The sequence below is a fragment of the Acanthaster planci genome, linkage group LG01, assembly GCF_054643075.1.
Source record: "Acanthaster planci isolate LZ-2023a linkage group LG01, COTS_SCS, whole genome shotgun sequence".
In the NCBI taxonomy this organism is placed as follows: domain Eukaryota; kingdom Metazoa; phylum Echinodermata; class Asteroidea; order Valvatida; family Acanthasteridae; genus Acanthaster; species Acanthaster planci.
Genome location: NC_141777.1, coordinates 26,178,588 through 26,188,486, shown reverse-complemented (window position 1 = coordinate 26,188,486; position 9,899 = coordinate 26,178,588). Strand labels below are relative to the sequence as shown.

At 41.0% G+C, this 9,899-nt stretch overlaps 1 protein-coding gene across 2 annotated transcripts; it reads left to right on the top strand.

Moving 5' to 3' along the window:
- Positions 1-39: 39 nt before the first annotated feature.
- LOC147800603 (neuronal acetylcholine receptor subunit alpha-7-like) lies at positions 40-9,006 on the top strand. Of its 2 annotated transcripts, XM_087143784.1 has the most exons (7): positions 40-451; positions 1,765-1,927; positions 2,661-2,806; positions 3,235-3,279; positions 4,143-4,252; positions 4,700-5,238; positions 5,863-9,006. In XM_087143784.1, the coding sequence occupies exons 2-7, from the start codon at positions 1,840-1,842 to the stop codon at positions 6,123-6,125; spliced, it is 1,191 nt and encodes a 396-aa protein (XP_086999910.1). In that variant the 5' UTR covers positions 40-451; positions 1,765-1,839; the 3' UTR covers positions 6,126-9,006. The 2 variants fall into 2 exon arrangements, with proteins under 2 accessions (XP_086999910.1, XP_086999909.1); XM_087143783.1 differs by lacking the exon at positions 40-451 and having other exon boundaries at positions 1,644-1,927.
- The last annotated feature ends 893 nt before the right edge of the window (positions 9,007-9,899 follow it).

Here is a 9,899-nt window from a genome sequence, read left to right as displayed (position 1 = left end):
GGCGTATGGGGGGGCAGGAGGCAACTTTCCCCCGTGACGGAAATTTTTGCGTATTTTTTTTCAAAGAAGGAGTGGGTAGAAAAGAAAGTATTTGGTACATTTATTTATCAAATATTAGCATCAAATCCCTAAGAAAACAACATCAGCAAATAAAAGCAAGGATGTCGGGACCATGAGTAAGGTGTTTGATTTTTTTTCTCCACAACATAATGTTGAACGGGCCCGAAGACGCATTCACTTTTTAACCCTCCCCACACACATTAAAAGCTGGATACGCTGCCGCGTCTTGTCCTTGGGATCGGTGGTTCAACTTTCAGTTTGTCTAACAATTCACATGTCAAATACGTCTGAGTATGGCTGCTCACCATTTGTTGAATGTAATCGAGGCATTCGTGGAATCTGTTGAAACAAAAGCTACTCTAATCCTTACAATATGTCGATGGTTACCAAGGTGAGGCGAATTCCATTACAATCGGACGAATGGACAAATGTTGACAAAGATCACTTGGAATGACCAATGACTAAATTCATTGTAGCATTTGAAGGGAATGGAAAATGTATGAGGTAACTCATAAAGATAAATTTGATCTCACGAGTCAGTCAAGTCTCTTAAGACAGCCTATTTGCATGAATTCAGCTCGTATATCAATGCACAACCTTGCAGAAAAGAAATAAAAACCACTCGACCTTAAAAAATAGAGCTGACCTTTCGTCGCAATTTGTTTTCAAGAATAAACGGTACTGTGTATTGTTAAAATTGTGCCCTCCCATTTATACAATTGTTAGGTTCCAACGTCGGACCCCACTTTAGGCCCAATTCTTAAAAAGAAACAAAAACCAATAATCAAATAAACCAAAAATCCAATGGTTTAATTTTTTAATGGAAAGTTAAAACGGAAGCCTGCACGACTGTCAAATACAATTTGACCCGTTTACAAATAAACACCCGCTGTTAAAATGCTATGTACATTGATTTTGTGGTAAGATTGTTTTTGTGCTTTAATTTCTATTTAAGGTAAAGGAATTTTTTAAAGTGGTACATTTGTACATATTACTGATATTTTAATCATATAATTGAATTTTACAGCATTTCTACTGTTAAAGTGATTTTTTGTTATTCTAAATCAAAATCTATGGACTCAGCTATACAACACTGCCAAAGACAAAGTGTCAAGCCTTAGAAGTCCCAGGAGATGGCGGTATACATCCCCTACTTTCTGACTGAGGAGATGGGCTTTTGAATCATCCCCCCACGTTTTCGTGGTGGGAAATTTAAAAAAAAAAAGAAAAAAATCAAGGCAGATTTTCAGTAAGTTTTTGGACTTCCCGCAACACCCACAGGTATTCAATAGCACTGAAAAGGGGAGGATTTTTTCGGAAGTTATAAATACGCCATTTTGATGTAGGGTTCAGGGGTGTACGTACTTATTAAAGATGTACATCAAGCTAGTGTTTTTTAAATCTGTAACAGCCCGTCAATTCAGGGTGCCCGTGCTTGAAATATACTGCGTCACAAGCTGGCGGTTTCGATGGCGCTGTGCTTATCGTAATACGTAATGAATGCGTAATACCGGGTGGGCTTTCTTGGAGCGGGTATATACCATTAATAAATTATTATACAACTACGTACATGAACGTCACCAGCATCGTATTAAATAAACACCTTAGCTCGAGTAATTGCTTGCGCGTAGTGATCGCCAAAAGGTAAAAATATCGACATAGGCCTACCTTCACCGTACGAAATATCGTCTCGTTTTTGACAAGATACCCCTGAATCGTGTTTTCCCCGCGTTGGCTACCGGTTGTGTGACCTAAAGAGGCCCCGTTGCTCCGTGGATCATGGCAATATTTCGGCAACTGAGAAAGGTTGGATGCAGCGACCGCACCTACCACTTACTGATGATATTCCTCATGTGCGGATGGACGGGTAAGAATATAGTGCGCTGCCTGTTGAACTTAACAGAAATGCCCTTTGATTTAGTAACTGATCGGTGCAGTCTTCATTTTGGTAAATTTTCAAGCTCGTACTTTTTGACTTTCCTGAATAACTTTGCCGATTCAGATAGAAGCTATATAAGCCCTGGTGTTATGCTACACTTTAAGTCACATTCATGCCATCGACTTATTCGTAGTAGGGTTAGCTGGAAGATAAGGTATGATTAGCATTGGCTTCCTTCATATGAAGCAAGGCAAAGCCTCTATACGAGTTCAGTTTGATAAAAGTCTGAATTCTTTAAATTCACGTGACCATAACCTGAATTATCCATACTAAGACACTGTTGCTGTACCTCCTAATTCGGGGAAGCTGTTGCTTAGTTACATTAGAGACGCACAAGAGAAGGGCACAAAGGAACCAGTTGCATCTAAGAGATGGTAGTCGCCATGCAAAAGCTTACCCCGAATCACGAGGCATATCAACAGTGTCTTTAGTCTTGGGAATTCAAATTGTTATGTTTATGTGCAATCAGATAACTCAGCGTACCAGGATTTATTCAAATTTAACTCACAAAAAGCTCATTTGAATGGGTTGTTTTTTTACCTTTTCTGAAGAGAGTTTACTATACTTCATTGCGCGGCTTATTTAGGTGCATAAAGCTTCTCTAAGCTTCTGACACAAACCAAACATTCTTATCAGCCACCGTGCCGTTCTTCTCCAACAGTGACGGTGGTCTCGGGAAAAAACGAGAGGGATCTCGTTACCGACCTTCTGGGTAGCTATGGACCCAATTCTGTCAGGCCTCTACAAAACGCCTCCCAGGCGATTAGTGTCAGCCTCCGCCTGTTGGTAGCACTGATCATTGAGTTTGTAAGTCCAGCCTTGAATGGCTGTAGAAGACGTGTTACCTCTCCCCTTCTCTAATCAACCCAAAATCTGTCTCAGTTTTAGTTTTAAAAAATGACTGTGCAGAACACATGAATACATGTAGATATCTTTTCACAAAGGAGAAACACTTTCTTTAAAACTCCGCAATACTAAGAAGGATTAATTTCCATAGTGGTACAGCAATGCAGCATGGGGATTGAGAGAAATGGTCCGTAGGATCACGGACCATTTGAATGGTCCGTGGTTGGATCAACTTAATTGAGCTTTTGAGAGTGTTAAACTGTGGCAACCTTTATGCGAAGTAAATCCATACCTATACTGACGGGTTAATTTTTCAAATGTACATTCGGGAATGGCAATACCAATTTATGTGACAATCATTACAAGACATGTTTTTATAAAACCAACAGGATGAGCCCCGACAACAGTTGACGATAAAAGGTTGGCAGAGAACGGTAAGTTACCTTGAATGTTAATTTTACAAGCCCATGTGCAAAACCATTAGCCTTCTTTGTTTACTTTGGTATTGGCTTTCTAGCTTGATTTTCCCTCCCGTCACAATAATGAGCGAATATCGACATTAATGCCAGCATTCATTATTCATGCAGTAGAGATGCCATGCTAGCGCTACTGCATTGTAGATCAGAAAATAAACTGCCTTTGGAAGATGGAAATGAAAATTCTCACTTCAAGAAAATCAGGATCAAAACTAAACATCGTATTCAAAACACACAATAAACTAATTGTTTGATTAATCGTTACTTTCAGACCAAGTTAAGCAGAATATCTGGTATTTTTGGTTGATTTCCTGCTTGCTGACCAAAGCGGGCCCATGGCAGAATTTCTGAAAAAAAAAGCTGTTATACGCATGTGATCAGTGTCGTTAAAAAATCAGTTCAGTGTCATTTAAAACGTAACCCCTACAAAGAAAGACAAACAAAGCAAACAACAGGCCACCCGGCGGCCGGTGAACTCACAGTTCGGTTTATAAGAGCAGGCAACTCTCAGTTTTGGAGAAAAAAACACTAGAACCTCAAGCGCAGTGTAGCCTACTATTCACAAACGGTCTGTTACGAGGAAAATTGGGCGTGCAAATTGTTGAGTTGTATATGTACGAAACCGTGGGCTGCAAGCCCTCTGACTGAGTGGTTGTTTACTGAATTTGTAGCTTTTATAGAGAAGATGAGAGATCTTGACTATATTTGAATATTTTTCTTGCATAAAGTTTCAGCCGAGTTGATTCTGCTAACGGGAACAGAGTATTTCTTACCTTATCAATTTGAAATTCTAAAATGCATTTTTTCGTTTACTTTTTAAGTCATGGCACGACGAGTTTCTTGTCTGGAACCCTGACGACTACAATGGACAAACTGAGTTGCGTGCTCTCGAGCCAGACATATGGAAACCAAACCTGGTGGTGTTGGAAAAGTAAAACATTTTGACATTTTTTTAGTTATGGCCGTGCAGAGTATTTTTGTTGAAAGTAATAAATATTTTAAGAATTATCATTACTTTTTCTCGCCTGCAATGAAACCGAGGATTCCTCAAAATATTCAGTGGCAGTTTACTTTAGCTGGGAAGAAATTCACAGGGAATAGTTTCAGAATTAAATATGAGAATTTGAAAATCCTTTACGTCGTGCAGCTGAGACGGGAAGCATAAACGCTCAGCGAGGGTGCAAACTCATGCATATGCGCAGAGATCATTTGCATAGTTCTTCTACATGTTATTATTGTTTGCAGAACATTTTGTGTGTGTCCTGATATAACTAAAATACTTTGTTACAGAAAGCAGACTGGACATTAATTTTTACTAACTCATAGTTTAGTTTTAAATTATAAAAATAGTCATTCTTGTCATTGCTTTATTTTACAGTGTCGATTCCAACTTAGCTGTCTATGAAAATACAGAAATCTCGATATCCTCCAACGGCACAGTCAACTGGTACACCCCTGTCATTTACCACACTGCTTGCAAGGTAAACGTTCGGCAGTTTCCCTTCGATGTTCAACATTGCAACTTGAGTTTCTTGTCTTGGACGTTCGACCAGTCACGGCTGGAACTGTGGTATTTCGATGACGAGGACGCTAAACAAGAAGTATTCAGCGGAGACGGTGTGTGGAACCTGGTGGACGTCGCTGCAGAACGAAGGGACGTGTTTTGGGCTTGTTGCGAGCACCCCTTCTCCATTGTCGTCTACACGTTGACCTTCGAGAGGTCCTCTCTCTTCTACACCTTCAGCATCCTCATACCGTCAGTTCTCCTCACTACCATCACTCTGGCATTGTTCTGGATGCCAGCTGAGTCTGGGGAGAAGATCTCGCTGGGAATGACCAATCTTCTCGCTTTCGTTCTCTTCCAGCAGCTCATAGCAGACAGCATGCCGCCACTCGGTGATCAAACCCCCATAATAAGTAAGTTGCCGTAACTGCCGAAGTCCATAACTCGAGTACGTTTTGGTTTGTACAACATTGTTGAATGCACGACTGTAAGTGAATATTCAAAAAGTCTGACATTTTATAGTAGTCTATCAAGGGTGGTGCTTTGTAGATATTTGCGAAGGCACGACCCATGACTTGCACGTGAGCGTTATCTATAATGTACGGGATAAACGTAGCATAAAAGAGTTGAGGCCTGTGATCCGACTAAAAGCCGAGTCACACTGGTAGGCCCATAGGCTTTTAGTTACGACAATTAATCCAGTTTAACAAGTGTCTGTATTCGTTATGTACAATTGTCAGACAAAATAATAAACAGATCGCGTTCCATCCTACCAACTGCCTCATCCCGTGACGCTGGCTTCAGAAAACTTCTTTGAGCACTGATTTGACAGATTAATCACGTGATTCGCGCCTGAGGGACGCGCACAGAATATTGGCAGTTGTTACCAGTCACCTTTACTCGATAGGACTGGACAAACGCCAAGAGCAAAAAGCGAAGCCCTGATATTGTGATGTTTGTAGCAAACTTGATGAAAATTTGATGCGTTCAAATACGACTGAAATGGCTCACAAGTTGTGTTTCCTTACTCCCGCTAGCAATCTATCTCTTCTGCATGGTGGTTGTTGGATGTGCATCCATTTATGTGGCTGTGTACGTCTTGAGGCTGTACCACACACCTTCTGACAAACCTGTACCGCAAGGAGTCGCCAAGGCCGTGAAATATCTCAGTCGTCAAAAGGCTCCAGTCACCTGGCCAGCGGTATCTCGGATAATTGACAAGAGCATGTTTGTCGTATTTCTTGTGTCGTCTGTCGTGATCATGGTAACGTCGTTAATTGCTGTCAAACATGGTGCCTGATGCCACTGGCCGGTTAATATCTTCAGAATTACATCACGCCAACCTTCTCGATAATACGTCACATTAGTGCATTGCGCATAAGAAGTATCTAACTCATGCAATACTACATCGAAGTCATAATCGTGCATTGATTACTTCTTCAAGGAACAGAATTATTCACAGAGCGGAACGGTAGCAAATGCAAAAATCACTCAAACTGAAACCGATTGGAAAAATTGTCTGGATTGCCTGAGAAAGGTGAGGGATGACATGCTAAGTGCGGACTTGGGAACTACATATATCTTTTCGGGAGGCAAAGTTTGATCGACCAACCAAACTTGAAAATGAATGGAAAGATAAAAAAGACAATTATTGAACTGTGGGAAAATATTTATTTTCGCTGCCAGATGAAGGCTTTGGGCACCGCTGTAGCTGTGGGTAGCTTTATATGTGCCAGGTATGTACAGTTTCGTAGCGACATAAATAGAGATTCTTACACTGCACTTCTAGGAATTGTTTATCGTATGTTCTTCCCAAAATTTTCAAATGACGACTTACTTTTTATCTTTCTTATTTGTTTTAGGTTTTGAAAGTAGCAGGAAAATGTTGTGCTACAAAATGGCAGAAAAAGACAAATATTTAAAGTGTTGTTGAAACATAACTGAGAAATTTTACACTTGGTCTGATAATTAATCATTCATTGCCTTTCCAACGGATGCTCCATTGGTCGGAACTGAACTTGGCTGGTTCACGAACAAAATTAATGAACACTCCCGACCAAATGGTTGTTTTCAGCCGATGAGGGGGCGCGTCTGTTCGAGCGGTCATGAGGAAGAATATAGTTGTGTATTGTTTATCGGAAAAAAGACAAGGCGGAAAGGTGGCAACACCGCCATTCCCCACCGTACAAAGAGGCACTTTTGTTGCGCTTTTTAAATCATGATTTACCTTTATACCTGCAGTCACTGGAATCTTTCGTAAACGCAGATTGTTCGTTTAAGTTCATTTCCTTATGTAGTGGACGGGCCCCACGTCAGTTGGAGTTAGGAGGAAGAAGGTACGGTCCCCTAATTAAAGCGTACGAACACTTGGGGAGCACGTGTACAATAAATGATGTCTAACTCCAGAACTACAGTTTACTACATGTGAAAAAAGTAGGTGTATTGTAATGGCTAAACAGCACATGTGATGGTGCCAGACTACCCCCCCGTACCACATGGCAAACACAGCTAGCTGAACAATACAGTACAGCATGTTATACAGTCACAATACAGAACAAAGTAGGTTGACACGCCTTCTCCGATATTACTTTATAGAAGTTTCTAGTTCTGACACTCCCCCACATTTAGGACAAAGCCATGCTCCCTGCAAATTAATAGAAGCAAAATGCAGAGAGGACAGTTCTACATTCGAGACCCAAAAACCAAGAGACCATCTTGATATTACGTGCACGGGAAGCACCAAAAAGTAAAACCTTTATGTTAAGTACCTCCGTGACGTGCATACCGATTAGGGTGCCCTACTCAGGCACGGTTCCCTATATTTGTAAATTAATGCTTAAAATATATTGATTTGTTTTTAGTTTAGCTTTTTGCAAACGAGAACAATGTAATATACTCTTGTGTCTGTTCATCTACGTACGAGACCACTGATCTTCATGTAGGCCTACCTGTATTTTAAATTTATGGAAGTGAGAGGTCAAATTTTGGCAGGTTTTCACTGTCTCACGTCAGATAATTTTCAGTTTCTATGAACTAATATGCTAGCAAATATTTTCCGAAGGTTTTTTCGAGGTGATTTTTTTAAAGAAGTAAATGGACGAAAAAATTACGAATTCTAAAATTTATGCACGCTATTTTTCCTATCCAAGGGTTTTGAATGCCGCCACCAGGGTCACCTTTAGGGCTCTTTGGAAATGTACGTCGCAACGTGTCGCTACGTATAAGCAAGAAAATTTGTTTTAAACAAAATAGCCGTTGTGAGTTGATGTGCAACGCATTATTGAGGTCGCGTGAAAGAACCAGATTGAAAACTTCTTACTACACCTCATAAATATTCATGAGCAAATTGGAGCGCGTCATTGGCCAATGGACCTTTCCATGAAATAAGCAAATAAAGCAGCCGCATGCGCATTACTACCACTGGTCGGCAAAGTTGCTTAAATCTTTGACGTAACAATACAAATCTCCATGCGCGCGTCTCTATTGCCGTTTCTGTGCTAATATAGTTTGACATGAATGCCAAACTTAAAGATAAGGAGCTGTTAGTTTCCAACCTCAGGACACTGAAAACTTCACTTAGTTTTGAGAAAAGCGTGCTCAAGTATCGGGCAAAGGCTGTAATATGGTTTTGATTGACCGTCAGTGGTCCAGGTTATGGTTACTAGCAGCTCACCTACGCTATCGACAGTGTTGACGGCTGCACTTCCCAACCAGTGGTAGTAGCGCGCATGCGCTCGTGCAATTTGCATATTTCATGGTAAGGTCCATTCCACCTCGCGTCGGGGAAGTAGAAATGATACCCAACCAGGTGACGTCATAGCGGTGAGTATCCACCTCGCTGCGGTAGTTTTTTTTCTGGTAGCATCAAAAAATCCCTCTGGAACCTGCCCCGTAAATATTTAGTCTGTGTCATGTAATCTTTACGGAACCAGTTCTGAGTTGTATCCTAACAAATCTTTCAGTAAAGACCCAAAACGTATGTCAGCACCAGACTATTGAAGCCCTGTGTCTATGCACATCTGCACTCCACTATCATTACAAGGAAATTTAGCAGCTAAAAAACAGCAATGGTGTCTGTGAATAAAAGTAACGTGAGATTTCTGTTTGAATATTTATGAAATGTAGTAAAACAAATACAGCATGGTGTATTTCGGGAAAATAGTGGGAATTACTGGTCCCTCGGTGGAGGTAGTCAAGCTGACCTACACCTCGGGACCAGTAATTCCCACTATTTTGCCTCAAACCATGCTGTATTTGCATACTACCATCTGTCTTTCTTTCGCCAGTGAGGCCTGAGGGTGCGATTGATTGAAGTCTAGGGGTCTATTCCAGTTATAGAGCTGGCTTAACCCTCGGACCACAAAATTTGCTTAAGCACAAGAAAACCTTGCTTGATAAATCTGGTAACCAGCCAAAACTCCATGTGATGTATGTTGTTTGGGATCGTATTTAACTGTCTTTTGGTTAGCATGACAATCAGATAGAGTTTGAGCTTGAAAAGGTTTTTTTATGCTTTAATAAGCAAATCTTGTGCTTTAAGCAGCTCCATGAAATTGGCCCCAGTATGCACTTGCGATATATATTTTTTTGGCTGATATCACTAAATATTCCATCAGATAGAGATTTTCCAAGATTTTAGGTGATAGCAATCAATCTCAGCAACACACTGAAAGTGCTATTTCCAAGGATGGATTTGCGTCGGGGAGATGATTTTGGATTTTTTGCCCTTTCCGACGTGTATGGGCTGTATGCTCAGTGTTTGCCAGCGAAAAAACCACAAGCGTACTCGGGTGGACTTGATCCCACGACTGAGGCTCGAACCCACTAAAAGTGCCTTCAAATCATGTCCGTGGGCGTCACAGAACACGGAAATGGATTCACAAATCCATCAACGAAACTGACGCCCTGTTTGTTTTACACGGATTTGGGGTCTGTTTGTTTCAGACTGGATCTCCGACTATCAGCGATCACAAAGCTGGTTCGCGTTATACATTAGGCGGGTTTGGCTGTCTGTGAACCAACGTTGGCTAAACTTATCGCGCCCCGGATACGCGCGAAACAAACTTTCAAAGCA

What these genes read in the sequence shown, in the direction of transcription:
- LOC147800603 (XM_087143784.1), top strand. Translation starts at nt 1,840, where the DNA reads ATGGCAATATTTCGGCAACTGAGAAAGGTTGGATGCAGCGACCGCACC. An exon ending in CCTCATGTGCGGATGGACGG is followed by an intron (nt 1,928 to 2,660) that starts GTAAGAATATAG and finishes CTTCTCCAACAG; the next exon opens with TGACGGTGGTCTCGGGAAAA. An exon ending in TGATCAAACCCCCATAATAA is followed by an intron (nt 5,239 to 5,862) that starts GTAAGTTGCCGT and finishes TACTCCCGCTAG; the next exon opens with CAATCTATCTCTTCTGCATG.